The sequence below is a fragment of the Callithrix jacchus genome, chromosome 21, assembly GCF_049354715.1.
Source record: "Callithrix jacchus isolate 240 chromosome 21, calJac240_pri, whole genome shotgun sequence".
Classification (NCBI taxonomy): Eukaryota; Metazoa; Chordata; class Mammalia; order Primates; family Cebidae; genus Callithrix; species Callithrix jacchus.
In genome coordinates this window covers 51,799,580-51,813,754 of record NC_133522.1, presented here as the reverse complement: position 1 = coordinate 51,813,754, position 14,175 = coordinate 51,799,580, and the positions used below count along the sequence as shown (strand labels likewise).

Here is a 14,175-nt window from a genome sequence, read left to right as displayed (position 1 = left end):
ACCCATCGTATTGCTGTGTCTTTTTCCTTTGTTTCCGAACTGGGACAGGAAGAGCTGAGCATCCTCGGTTGTGTAAAACCCCGATTCCACTGGGGGAAGGTGCCTGTGGGTGGCTTTTCTTTTGTCCACTCTCCCAACTTTGGGGAAGGAATTGAGAGGTGGGTGCAGAAACGCTCGTTCAACTGCGGCGGCAGTCACTGGACGTTAGGGGTTCTGTGGGGCAGATGGAGTGCTGGGGTCTTCTGTGGGTCCTGGACCCGGCAGGGACCACGGCTGCAGCCTCCAGACGTCAGCCACGTTTCCAGCAGTCGGACGCCCCCTGCCCTGCTGCGCCCGGCCGTCCCTTCCAAGCTCGGTCACCTCCTTCTGCTGCTAAGGTTTTCACCTTTCATTTCTCCCGGGGTCCCCGCGAACTCCAGCGACCCCGGGGGCCCTCCCGCGCTTGCCCTTCCCTGCCCGGGGCTCCAGGGCTTCTGGCCCCTGTGGTCCGCCAGGCCTGGGGGCCTCGGCCTGACCACCACGAGCACACACCCCGGGCGAAGACTGCGCTGGTCTCAGCTTCCCAGGGACGCCCGGCGGCGCCCTCCGCTCCTCCCCGCCCTCCCCCTGGTCTCGCCCTGGCGCCTCCTGCCCGCGCCCACCTCACCTCGGGGCGGCCTCCCTCCCCCACCCCCGGCCCTGGCGTCCCGGCAAATCCTGCAGCGCAAGAGCAATGCCCTGCCACCTGACCTTCGCTCCGTCCCTCGCTCGAGCCTCGCTCGCTCCCCACATCGCCCTTCCTTCTGACCTCCGGCGGGAGCCTCCTGACCGGACCCTCAGGGATCCCCTCACCTCAGAGCCCTGCGCACGGGGCTAAGCTTCCAGGACACCAGGTTCCGGAAGGCGCGCGCGAGGCCCCGCCCCCCGCCGGTCCCACCCACAATCCCCGCCCTCACGCCACACCCACCAGCCCCGCCCCTCAGGCCCCGCCAACCAGGCCCCACCCACCTCCCCCGCCCCGTCGGCTCCACCCATCTCCCCACCCCTACCGCCCACCCACCAGCCCCGCCCCTCAGGCCCCGCCAACAAGGCCCCATCCACCTCTCCCGCCCCGTCGGCTCCACCCATCGCCCCACCCCTACCGCCCACCCACTAGTCCTGCCCCTCAGGCCCCGCCCCACTCCGCGTGGGGCGCCTCGCGCTCAGCCACTGTGGTCGCCTGGCACATCCCGGGCGCACGCTCGCGGTGCTCTGATTGGTTGCGCGGGCATCGGCCCACCTGGGCCTGCGCGTCGGCCGAGACCCGCGCCTGCGTAGTGCGCAGGAGGGAGGCGGGGCCGGGCGGCAGGTCAGGGAGCCGGCAGTGGGCTGCGTGCCTAGTGGAGCTCGGCGGCAGCGATGACGGACGGCACGTGAGTCCCCTCGCCCCGGGCCCCTGGCGAATGCGGGGTGGTCCTGGGTGCTGAGGAGAGCGCGACGCGGGCAGTGGGCTGGCGGCCGGGGGGGCCGGGCCGGGGTCGCTGATGGCCCGTGGCCCTCAGGTGTCTGCGGCGCCGAGGGGGCCCCTACAAGACCGAGCCCGCCACTGACCTCGCGCGCTGGCGGCTCAGCTGCGAGATGGGCCGGCAGACGTGGACCTACCTGCAGGACGAGCGCGCCGGCCGCGGGCAGACCGGCCTGGAAGCCCACGCCCTGGGGCTGGACACCGTAAGTGGCTTCCGGGGACCGAGCGGGGAGCCGCGAGGAGCTGGTTTCTCTCCGAAGGGCGGGTGGTGGGAGCGCCCAGGGGAGCTGCGTCCGCGGATCCTGCGCCTCAGCCCCTTCGTCTCCAAGCCACGCACAGGACACTCCTGATTTTGTTTTATTTTTTAGCATCTTATTTTGAGATAATTTCTGACTTACAAAGAGAGTTGTAACTTTTTTTTTTTTTTTTAAAGACAAGGTTTCACCATGTTGGTCAGGCTGGTCTTGAACTCCCGACCTCAGGTGATCCGCCCGCCTTGGCTTTCAAAGTGCTTGGATTACAGGCGTGAGCCACTACGCCCGGCAGTAACTTTGTTTTTATGCACAAAAAGTTTTTGGACCCAGTGTCTTGGTTGTGTGCACTGTAAGAGATTTGGCTGGTCGGAGTCTGCCGTGTAAACAGGGTCTCCGCCAAGCCCTGGCCACTGTGGGAGAAGCCGTGCCATCCTTTGGGCCCTTTCTGAGAGGCCCGAGTCCAGGACGCCGGGGGCATCCGTGCCCACCCCACCCTTTGGTGCCTGCTTTATACAAGACATCTTGGAGAAGTTGTGAAGAATCCGTGGCTGGAAAGTAAAGCCGTGCAGATGTGGAACTGTCCTTTTGCTTTGCTGAGGTGTGATACTCCCATTAAAGAGTTTCATACTTTTGATGGAAACAGCTGAAACTTTTGCGGTAATTTAGATTCACTATTTTGACTTGGGCTGTGTGTGAGGAGGGCTCCTCTGGCTGGGCAAGAGGACCCTCAGCTCGCGCACGCTCTCTCTCTTTCTCTCTCTCTCTCTCTCTCTCTCTCTCTCTCTCTCTCTCTCTCTCTCCCTCCCTCCCTCCCTCTCTCTCTCTCTCGTCTCTTTACAGAAGAATTACTTTAAGGACTTGCGCAAAGCCCACACCGCCTGCGAGGGGGCTCTGAACGGGATGACATTTTACGTGGGGCTGCAGGCTGAGGATGGGCACTGGACGGGTGATTACGGTGGCCCACTTTTCCTCCTGCCAGGTAGGAGTGTGCTGCCCCAGCCTGAGCGTATGGCCACCCTGGGTCATCCTGGTCTAGGGTTTTGATGAAGAGGTGAAAATCCAGGAGCTTACATAGGAAAGGACGAGCAAACTGCCCTCTGTCAAAGTTGACCTGCAATTGGTGCTAGGGGATCAGCTGGCCTTGGCAATGTAGGATGACAGGCCCTCTGATATGGGAAGCAAGTGGTTCTCTAGGGGTCTGCTGCCTTGAGGGAGGAGAAAGGTGGGCTTTGAAGTCTCATCACAGAGTGGGATGCGCATTCCAGGTAGAAGGCCTGGCCTATGCCAAAGGGCTGTAGGTGGGCAGAGTGGTAGGCGGGAAGCTGGTAACTGCTTTGAACTTACCCTGAGCTGTTGCAGGGGAGCTCATGCAGGGGAGCATCAGGTCCAGGCGTCAGCTGGATGCCTGGGTACTGAACTGCTTTGGCTACACAAGAGTATTTTGCATCCTGGGAGTGTTTCTTCACAGAAATCCTCAGCCTTGTAAAATGGGAAATTCCCTCTGCAATAGGACCTTTTCCCTAGTGACTTCTAATCACATTGTTGCACTGATGTGAATTCCTACATAAATAGGGTTTCTTTCTGTGATGACTCTTATCGATAGTGTCGTTTTCTTTTACTACGCTGTTAATTATAACTTTGTAGTTGATTTTAAGTCCTTATATACCTTTGTTGCCTTTCTTTTTAAAACATCTCTTGGCTGTGTCTCTCCATTTACTCATCCAAATTGCCTTTATCCTGATTCTGTCCCAGAATAAAACCTGTTGGGACTTTGAATGAAGTTGCATCAGCTTATGTGTTAGTTTGGGAAGAGTTGGCCTTCAATGTTAAAACTGGTTCCATGGTGTTTACTGCAGTCCAAGCCCTCCTCAAGGCCTGCTCTTCTTTTAGTCCTTAGACTAAGCCTAATGGGATCCATTAGGAAGCTGAGGCGTATTTCTTCCAGGCCACCAGACTAGCAAGACGAGCACTGGGATTCCATCTCTGCTTTGACTCCCAGCGCTGCTGCCACCTGGACGTACAGCATTGAGTTTTTCTGTCCTGGGATTTGAGGGCCTGTCGTTAGGGGAAGTTGGGGTGCTGTTTCTCCCCTTGGCCCCATCAGGGCCTGTTGAGACAGTTCCTGGGGCTCATGGTAAGACAATGACGTAGAGTTGGTCGGGAGATGAGTCAGCCTCACTTTGCCTCTGTAGCCTCATCTGTGAGCGGGCTGGAATCAGGTTTGGTTATGTGCACGGTGTCAGGCACGCTGTGGTGTTTGGTCAGTGCGGTTTCCGTGTTGTTTTGTTCTTGCTGCTTTGGCTCTGGGCTTAGCTTGCTGGGACCCTTCCTGTGGGCTGGTTGTGAGTTGGGTCTTTTCTTCCTTTTTTCTGGACTTTGGAAAATGCTCCTGGAGTCCATGATCCTGTGTAGACAGCTCCCGTCGAGTGTGCCTGTGTGGCACTGGGCAGCACTGTGGTGAGCACTGATAGGGGTCTGACCTAGTCCCACCATTTACTGGCTGTGCCTCAGTTTCCTTGCCTGTAAAATCAGGAAGATGCTGGCTCTGCAGACTGGCTCTGCTCCTGTCTGCACACTTCCCTGTCCTAACAGCATTGGAACTTAGGAAGAGATGGGCATGTTTTGGGATAGCTCATTTTATGTGAACCTGTGCAGTGTTTCTCAGTCCATCTGCCCGTCTTCCAGGGCATGTCTGTATTGTTTGTCCACTAGGGCTTCTGATGCTCTAAGCCAGAGTCAGGCATTCATTCCATGGCACGTGTGGCTGGGGTCTGCCCTGAGACCTGCCCCATGCCAGGCTCTGGGGGCACATGGCTGACGGAACCAAGCATGGGGAATGGAGGTGGAGGGTGGCCTGTGAGCACCGTGCCTGAAAGGACCAGGCTGGGGACAGAGGTTCTTAGTGGATAATATTTGTTGTTGTCGCTCCCTCCCCCCGACATTTGTAAAGTGGCATATGCTTATAAAAAAATCTATGAAACAGAAAAATATGAATAAGAAAGTAGGTATTACCCCATCCAAGGGTGACCAATTTTGTATTTTTTTCCCAGCATATGTTAAAGCAAGACCAACAGTCTCCCCTCATGGAGGGTCCACTGATCTAAAATGCTGGTTCCCTTTGGACCTTCAGGGCACTTGGGGGAGGCCTTCCTGAGGTACTGTGCAGTGTTTGGTGTTTCTCTGACCCAGAGGGTCATGCGAGCCAGGCGTGGCTGAGTGGGCTCTGCAGGCCCTAGACAGGGAGCATCGCCTGTGCTGTGGCTGACGTCTTCTCTGGCCCTGTTTCCAAAGTCCCTGGTGGCCTGGGAGGAATGGCCTTTCCAGAGGTGTTTTTATGGGAAGTAGGTAGCTCCCTGTTGGAGTGGGGTGCTCAGGAGGAAAGGGGCCTGGTCTTAGCAGTGAAGGCCACCTCCCCAAAGTGAGGAACATCTCTCCTGCCACATAGGCCTCCTGATCACTTGCCACGTGGCACGCATCCCTCTGCCAGCTGGATACAAAGAAGAGATTGTGCGGTACCTGCGGTCAGTGCAGCTATCCGACGGCGGCTGGGGCCTGTGAGTGTGCCTGCCCCAGTGTCACTTGTGTGTTCTCATGTGGGAGATGCTTGGGTTTCCAGGCAGCTGCCAGGGGGGTAGGAGGATGGCAGCTATGGGCCTGGGGTGGGTTGGGGAGAGCCTAGCAGGAGGGGAGTGGGGTGAGGCTGTGCAGGTGGGGCCTTGGCTTCACACCTTGTGTTAAATGGGATTTGTGGCTGTTAGGACACTCTTGAGACCCACATGTGGAACCTGTCAGTCTGTTATCACTAAGGCAGAAGAAAATTGCCGTTGACGCTTGTGGGGGGAAACCCCGCAAGAGCCGAGGCAACGGTCTGAGGCCTCAGTCTACTTTCATATAAATATTGAATTAGAAAAGAATTAGAGATATAGTTACATAGTTATTCCTATGTATGATAAATAATCCCATAGCTATTCACATGTAATCATAAATATACATATACACAATCATATAATCTTTAATTTTACTAATAAGTCTCAGGTCAAGAAGTATGAGACTCAAGTGGCATTAGGAAAGAGGTGACCCTAAGGTAAGATGCTCTAAGCCCTCTGTCACGCCCGCATAAGGGCTGCTGGAGGGTGCCTTGGCTGTGCAGCAGCGCCAGCGCTGTGAAAGTGCCCGCTGTTTAGCCAGCTAGGGAAGGAGACGTCCAAGATGGCTGAGATGTCTCCTTCCTTGAGGGAGTTAGGAGAAAACTCTGCTCTTCCAAGCTCTAGTGGTAGGCCTGGCGGCTGTCAGGGAGGCCTGCAGACATCTGGGGACTTAATTGTCTCTGTGCGATGCTGTGCTTCAGCGGTCACGTTCCACGTCTACTTTCACGTTCTGCTTCAGCACCTGGTCCCTCTCTTTCTCAAAAGGTAGGAATTAGTAATAGTAACATAAATCTTAGGGACCTTGCTATTTCGTGACAAGTACGAAAAAAGTGCTGATGCCTTAGGTTTTCCCCTCGCCTCGGCTTCTTGAAAATCCTGAGCCCCGTCTCCAAGACAGGTGACTTACCTGACCCTGCCACTGACCACCATTGCCTCAGCCTTTCTGCCCTGCTCCCTGCTTTGTACTCAGTAAAAGTCAGAATGTCCAGGTCCTCGGGGGCCACTGCTGGTCTCCGAGATTTGGTAGCAGTGGACCCCTGAGCCCAAACTCTCTTTTCTCTATCTGTGTCTTTATTTTCACAGTTTCTTGTCTTCACACCTGTAGAGAAGGACTACTTTATGACCTGAGACTTATTAGTAAAATTAAAGATGATATGATTGTATATATGTATATGTTTATGATTACATGTAAATAGTTATGTGATTATGATTATATATAGGAATAACTATGTAACTGTATCTCTAATTCTTTTCTAATTCAATTTTCATACGAAAACAGCCTGCGGCCTCAGACTCTTGCCTCTGCTCTTGCAGGGCTTCCCCCCACAGACTCTGGGCTGGCAGCAGGTGGAGGCAGGGCTGGGCTGGACAGCTTTCCTGCAGTGTGGCACACACACTGGGAGCCGAGCCGTAGCCCAAAGTGGACCGCCCTCCGGAGAGTGTAGAGCAGGCGGGCCAGGTGTCGTGGGGGGTGCATGAACTCCTACTGGAAAGTGGCTGCTCAGGTGTCTCCTGTGTTGGCATGTTATGTCAGGGTGAGGGATTTCAGCATTCTTAGTTTTCTGAGGAAACGCAGAAAGTGTCGCTTTATTTCTCAGAAGTAAAGACAGATACCGGTTTCTCACCTGCGCTCTGCTCCTGTAGGCACATTGAGGATAAGTCCACCGTGTTTGGGACTGCACTCAACTATGTTTGTCTCAGAATTCTGGGTGTTGGGCCTGATGATCCTGACGTGGTACGAGCCCGGAACCTTCTTCACAAGAAAGGTATGCCCCGTGCAGCACGTGCTGGGTCAAAGCTTCACTTCAGCTCTAATGAGCTCTCACAAGCGAGATGTAGAAAGGTCCACCTCCAGATGAAACAGTGGGCCAAACACATCAGCAGGGAATCTGTCAAAGCAGAAGTGGGCAGAGACTGTTTAACCAATGCATCGTTTCTTAAAAAGCAAATTAAGAGCCAGGCACAGTGGCTCACGCCTGTAATTCCAGCACTTTGGGAGACAGGTGAGCCTAGGAGTTTGAGGCCAGCCTCAGCAACATAGTGAGACCCTGTCTTCACAAAAATAAAATATTGGCCAGGTGTGATGGTATGCGCCTGTAGTCCCAGCTACTTGGAGGCTAATAAGGCAGGAGGATCACTTGAGCCCAGGAGTTCTGGGTTGCAGTGAGCTGATTGTACCACTGCACTCTAGCCTGGGTGGCAGAGTGAGACCATGTCTCTTAAAAAAAAAAAAGCAAAGCAAATTAAGACAACCAGGTTTTTATTTGTTTCCGGAATTGAGCAAGACTTAAATGAAACACATTAATATGTTGCTTGAGGAAGAACACAGGAAGCCGCCTTCTGGGGACAGCCTGGCTGCAGGCGAGAGCAGCCCTGGAGCTTGCACCTTTCAAGCTGGCCCCGGCCTGGCTACCTCTCCTCTTGCCTGTCAGCCCTGAGGGTGATTTCAGCCAAGGGAATCCATGGCTTCTGCTGCTCCAAGGAAGTCTAGCTCATGCTGTGGCTCTGCAGAGCCTGGACTGGTTTTTGCCCCCTGCCTTTCACAGACCTTCCGTAGCCCATCCTGCCTGCCCTGCTCTCTGCTCCATGTACAGGGGTGACCTGTCAGCTCCTCAAACATCCTTACTACACCAGGGCTCACCATGCACTGCTTCCTTAACCCGGAACCTCTTACCTCCCACTCCTGCCCCGGTGGCTCACCCTTTCAGTGTTACTTCTTTGAGGGCCTCTTCCTGACCTGCCGTGCCAGGTGGAGTGTCCTGTAATGCATTCCCATGAGATCCTGCCTCCTTCCTTCGTGAGCTTGTCACTGTTGTCATCAGTTCACTGTCAGCCTTTGGTGTCATTGATGCTGTGTTCCCAAGGCTGCTGACTGGTTTCTCGCCACAGTCCTGGCGCCTGCCAGGTGGACGAATGTGTTTGGGCTGCACTTTAGTAGCTTTGTGGGTGTTACTGACTTTTGCATACCCTTTGGGGTTTGGAGCAGGGACTCCTCAGAAGTGTGTTTAGACAGCGTGGCTGTACCAGAACCGAGTGCTGCTGGAAGTGGCTCTGGCATGTGGGGCCAGTGTGCCGGGGCTGCTCTGGAGTCTGGGGCTTGTCGTTTTTCCTGTACAGGACAGACTGGGGCAGCTGAGGCTTGGCTCAGCGTGCGAGTCCGAGTATGCGCTCCCAATTCCGCTCATTGCCTTCTCCAGGCACATGTGGACGTGGCTGCCATGTGCACCTGGGCCCCTCACTCGCATGAGCAGGGAGGTGTCCCTGGACCTTCCAGGTGGCTGTCTTCATGTGCTCCTTCCTAGGGCCAGGGGTTGGAAACACCTCTCCTGGGGCTGGAAACACTCCCAGGAAAGCCACTAGTTTCACCTAGGGGACGTGCGTCCAGGGCATTTCTGAGCACTTTGGAACCTGCTTCTCACATGGGATTGCAAGATCCACATGAGGCTGCCCTTGGCTCATGGAGAGGGGCACACTTGACTCCTGGGTGAAGCTTCACAGCTAGAGACATCATGGGCTCTGCTGACAAGAAGCAGATGACACGGGCCCATTCTCTTCCCTCTCAGGTGGTGCTGTGGCCATCCCGTCCTGGGGGAAGTTCTGGCTGGCTGTCCTGAATGTTTATAGCTGGGAAGGCCTCAACACCCTGTTCCCAGAAATGTGGTATGCCTGCTGTTGAATTGGTTGTCAGGTGGCTGCTGCTTCCCTGAAGAGTAGAGTGACAGGGACCATGGGTCAAGTGCAGGCTGTTAGACAGAGAGGGGTGGTGGTTCTGTGGGTGGGTGCAGTTAGGCTCCTGGCGGGGTCCTTGATTGAGCTGAGTCCTACAGGGATACAGAAAGGGGGTTCCCAACTTGGCAGGAAGGAGGCTGTGCTGTGGATGGGGGTACCCTGAGTCAGGCTGCAGGCAGGGCAGGGTGGCTTGCATCTTGTTGTAGAAAACTGAGCATCTGTAGAAGTAGAAGGAGCTGTCCCTCCCGCAGCCTGCACGGGGGCGTCCTGTGCTGCTGTGGCTGCTGCTGCTGACCTTGTCTCCTTTGCTGCTGAATGTGAAGCGTGTCCCAGCATCACACCTCACCTGTGGACTCAGTGTGCATGCCTGTAAAAGATCAATGTTTGTTTTTCTAAACAGAATCGAATGCTTTTAAATACCCAGCAAAGCCAACATTAATTTCTTATTATCTAGTGTGTGACGGAGTCGCTCTGTCACTCAGGCTGGAGTGCAGTGGCATGATCTTGGGTCACTGCAACCTCCGCCTTCTGAGTTCAGGCAATTCTCCTGCCTTAGCCTCCCGAGTAGCTGGGACTATAGGTACGTACCATCATGGCTGGCTAATTTTTGTGTTTTTAGTAGAGATGGGGTTTTGCCATGTTGGCCAGGCTGGTCTCAAACTGCTGACCTCAGCCTAATCTGCCAGCCTTGGCTTCCCGGCCTAGTTTCTTTTTTTTTTTTTTTTTTTTTTTTTTTGAGACGGAGTTTCGCTGTTGTTACCCAGACTGCAGTGCAATGGCACGATCTCGGCTCACCGCAACCTCCGCCTTCTGAGTTCAGGCAATTCTCCTGCCTCAGCCTCCCGAGTAGCTGGGACTACAGGCGCGCACCACCATGACCAGCTAATTTTTATATTTTTAGTAGAGACGGGATTTCACCTTGTTGACCAGGATGGTCTCAATCTCTTGACCTCATGATCCACCCGCCTCGGCCTCCCAAAGTGCTGCTATTACAGGCTTGAGCCACCACGCCCAGCTGAAGTTTCTTAAATAAACTATTAAAAGTAAACTTTATTATTTATTTATTTGTTTGTTTACTTCTGAGACAGAGTCTAGCTCTGTTGCCAGGCTGGAGTGCAGTGGTGCAGTCTCAGCTCACTGCAGCCACGCGCCACCATACCCAGCTAATTTTTGTATTTTTATTAGAGACCGGTTTCACTATGTTGGCCAGGATGGTCTTGGTCTCTTGATCTCGTGATCCGCCCACCTCAGCCTCCCAAAGTGCTAGGATTACCCAGCCTAGAGGTAAACTTTAAATTTTGGAATAGTTTCCAATTTCTGGAAAAGTTGAAAAGATAGCCAAGAGTATTCCCTGGGGCCCTCAGCCTATATTCCCCTTGTTGATGTTTTATGTTACTAAGGTAAATTTGTGGCAGCTAAGAAACCCACAGACAATCCTAAGCATTTAGGAGCTCCAACACCTGGCTTTAGGATATAAAATGCTAACTGAACCAGGAGGTGCAGCTCCGTGGAGAGTGCGCCTATGGCTCGACTGTCCCCCTCAGGAGCATGGTTGAGAAATGCCTGCAGGTGCACTGATGTTGTGGGGAACAGCCATCCACCAGTGTCTGTGCTTAGAAGGGCCCAAGGTGTGGATCCTGGCGGAGGGGGAGGCTTGAGTCTTGGGGGTCTCCCACTGACTCCTGCTGTTGTCCCAGGCTGTTTCCTGACTGGGCACCGGCACACCCTTCCACACTGTGGTGCCACTGCCGGCAGGTCTACCTGCCCATGAGCTACTGCTATGCTGTTCGGCTAAGCGCCACGGAGGACCCGCTCATCCAGAGCCTCCGCCAGGTAGGACCTCATCAGGGAACAAAGCGAAGGCTTCTGGGGCTGGGACCCATAGGGCCTAGGGCTCCTGGAATCTCACCACACCTGTCCACTCACCTGGGGGCCCTGTGGAACTGAGAGCCCTGTGATCAGAGTGGGCCTCCACCTTCCTCCAAGCTCTGCCCAGAGGGGACTCGTGCTATGGGACAGGCAGCAGCCGTTGCCTGGGGTTCTTAGGGGGACATCCAGGACTCAAGAGATGCAGGAGGCAACTGTACACTGTGTCCTCAGGAAGCAGGCCCTGAGGCGGGGTTTGAGGTGCAGAATGTCTATTAGGCCTGCCCTGGGGAAGGAGGAGGGGCAGAGGGAGGAAATGAGCTTCTGGGCAGGCCTGGGGCTCCTGGAGCTGGGGAACTCCGCAGAGTGGTCTGCACATAGCCACAATGGCTGGGCCTTCATGTACCCTCAAGGTCAGTTGCTAGAGGGCCCCCCCAACCCAGGAAGGGGCTGGTCCAGGGCCCTGAGGGTGGGTGGTGGGAGGCTGCCCCTCCTGGTTTGAGCCAGGCTAGCCAACTGCCCCCACCAGGAGCTCTATGTGGAGGACTTTGCCAGCATCAACTGGCAGGCGCAGAGGAACAACGTGGCCCCTGATGAGCTGTATACACCGCACAGCTGGCTGCTCTATGTGGTATATGGTGAGTGACTCCTGAGGGGCTGGCAGGGCAGCCCGTGGTCGGGGTGTCATCCACTCATTCATGGACTGATCCCCTGCCAGTGGCACTGGGCCACCTCCTCTGTGCCAGGCCCCAGGAGGCGGGATCTCATAGCCCTGCCCTTCTGTCCCGAGAACCGGCTGGGCTGACTTCCACTCTCAGGAGCCCATCCTGAGCAAGGGTGTTGTAGGAGGTGTGGGGCAGCCCCTCCTGGGCAGGGAAGGAGGAGCTCAGCAACCAAGTCTGGGGGTAGGGGGGAAGGGGAACCCTGGGGAAGGGCAAGTCCAGGCTGAGGCCAGTGTCCTGGTGCCTGGCGTCCACTGACCCCTGTCCCCTGCAGCGTTCCTCAACCTGTATGAGCGCTACCACAGTGCCCACCTGCGGCAGCAGGCCGTGCAGAAGCTGTATGAGCACATCGCGGCTGACGACCGATTCACCAAGAGCATCAGCATCGGCCCGGTCAGTGCCTCTGCCCGGCCTCTGGCTGCAGCCCCTAGGGGTTGGGGTCTGGAGTAAAGTCCGGGAGGCCAGGCCATGAGCTGGGAGTAGGGTCTCCTGGAGCCTAGTGCACCGCCATTTGAGAGGTGGCCCTCAGATCCCACAGGCGTTTGTGGACTCTTGTCCTGGCTTCCTGCACACCCAGCTCAGCGAAGCCGCCCCACCACACTCAACCCTCCCTCCTGTTCTCCAGTTGCTCTTGTCCTAAGGGGTGCCTGACCCTCTCCTGGAGCCCCTTCTCAGATCTTTCTGGCCAGCTGGGATGGGTGCTTTTTTCTCACTTGGTTCCTTCCGAATTCCCCTCCCCAAATAGTTCATTATTTGTCCTTCTCCCAGGGGGTTTAGGGATGCCCAGGGTGGGTGGGAGTAGCAGGGTCCTCAGGTTCCCCTCTTGATTCCTCCTGCCTAACCAGGGACTTGGACCTCTCTCTTCTGTGGGGCCTGCAGGGGGCCGGGTATGGGCTAGTTCAGTGACCTTGGAGGGTGCAATCCCCGGGCTGTGCTGACGCAGGGCCACCTCCTGACAGAGTCAGCAGCCCCTGGGCTGTGCTGTAGCTGCTGCGGTGTAGTGGGTTGGCCTTGGCATTCTCTGGTTGTACCCAGGTGGCACTGGGCCACTGAGTCCCACCCTGATGCCGCATCTCGGGTTTTCTGGGCCTGATGCCACCTCAGAGAATCATAAATCCTGACTGACCTTGCAGCAGGTCCCTTGTTTTCTGCTCAGCAGTGACGTGGTTCTGTGTGGGTTTTGGTTTAATCCCATTTAGCACACGTCTGTACTAGGCACATTAGAAACATGCTTGCAATTCGATCTTGACTTGTAAGATCCATGAATAAGTTGGGGCCTCTGGAAGAGTCTGCTCTGAGGAAGGAGGGGAGCAAACATTTCCTACTACTGCGGTCCCATGTTCACATCTCTTCCTGCGCCCCTTAGGCCCTGCCTCTGTCCCCTGTGTTGTTTCTAAGGCACCTGACAGCCCATGCCCCTCTGGTTGTGGGCTGGCCCCTATGGCCTCTCCTGGAACCCTTCGATTCTCATTGATGGAGTGCGGTCCCTCATCCTAAGCCAGGCCATGGCCTCGGCTGACACTGCCTGTGTCTGAGTTGGGTCCTGGGGACACGGTTAGTTGTCCATCCTTGCTCGGTCCCGCCTGTTAGAGCAGAAGACCCCTGTCCTGGCCCTGAGTGAGCTGCATTGGGACCCTGTCCCTGGGGGCTGCTATGGGTCTGGAGCATAGTCCTGACAGGGCCGTGTCTCCTGCAGATCTCGAAAACCATCAACATGCTTGTGCGCTGGTATGTGGATGGGCCCACCTCCCCTGCCTTCCAGGAGCACGTCTCCAGAATCCCGGACTATCTCTGGTGAGTATGGCTGGGATGTGCTGGTGAGGCCTCTCAGTGCAGCCACCCGAAGGCTGGATCTGAGCCTCAGCTGCATCCCAGTGAGGGGGCCACCATGGTGCCATCTGGGAATACTGCCAGGGAACACTGCCAGGGAACACCAACAAGGAACACCGCCAGGGGACACTACTAGGGAATACCATCATGGAACACTGCTAAGGAATACCGCCAGGGAGCACCCACCACCAGGGAACATTGCCAGGGAACACTGCCAGGGAACACCACCAGGGAGCACCCACCACCAGGGAACACCACCAGGGAACACTGCCAGGGAACACCGCCAGGGAGCACCCACCACCAGGGAACACCACCAGGGAACACTGCCAGGGAACACCGCCAGGGAGCACCCACCACCAGGGAACACTGCCAGGGAACACTGCCAGGGAACACCGCCAGGGAGCACCCACCACCAGGGAACACCGCTAAGGAACACCACCAGGGAATACCACCAGGGAACACCGCTAAGGAACACCACCAGGGAACACCACCAGGGAATACCACCAGGGACCAGCAGTGTCAGGGCTTGTAGAAGCCACCGAGGGTTGTCTTTGAATTGGAAGATTTGCCATCCAGTCAAAGAGTGGGGTGGTCCCAGAAGGTAGAGTGAGGAGGGATGTGGTGGGCAGCAGGGCAGCTGCAGG

The 14,175-nt window shown here is 55.9% G+C and overlaps 1 protein-coding gene across 4 annotated transcripts in view; it reads left to right on the top strand.

Annotated features, from left to right (window-relative positions):
• Positions 1-1,357: 1,357 nt before the first annotated feature.
• LSS (lanosterol synthase) overlaps positions 1,358-14,175 on the top strand; it is a 36,878-nt gene continuing 24,060 nt past the window's right edge. For 2 of the 4 annotated variants that reach the window (XM_035283005.3, XM_035283004.3), the window contains exons 1-10: positions 1,358-1,391; positions 1,521-1,686; positions 2,578-2,716; positions 5,183-5,291; positions 7,029-7,150; positions 8,948-9,044; positions 10,811-10,946; positions 11,509-11,617; positions 11,976-12,094; positions 13,398-13,495. In XM_035283005.3, coding sequence (XP_035138896.1) covers positions 1,378-1,391; positions 1,521-1,686; positions 2,578-2,716; positions 5,183-5,291; positions 7,029-7,150; positions 8,948-9,044; positions 10,811-10,946; positions 11,509-11,617; positions 11,976-12,094; positions 13,398-13,495 — 1,109 coding nt within the window. In that variant the 5' untranslated portion in view covers positions 1,358-1,377. The remainder of the gene's footprint in view (positions 1,392-1,520; positions 1,687-2,577; positions 2,717-5,182; positions 5,292-7,028; positions 7,151-8,947; positions 9,045-10,810; positions 10,947-11,508; positions 11,618-11,975; positions 12,095-13,397; positions 13,496-14,175) is intronic. The other 2 variants (XM_078358678.1, XM_078358677.1) reach the window with 1 other exon arrangement.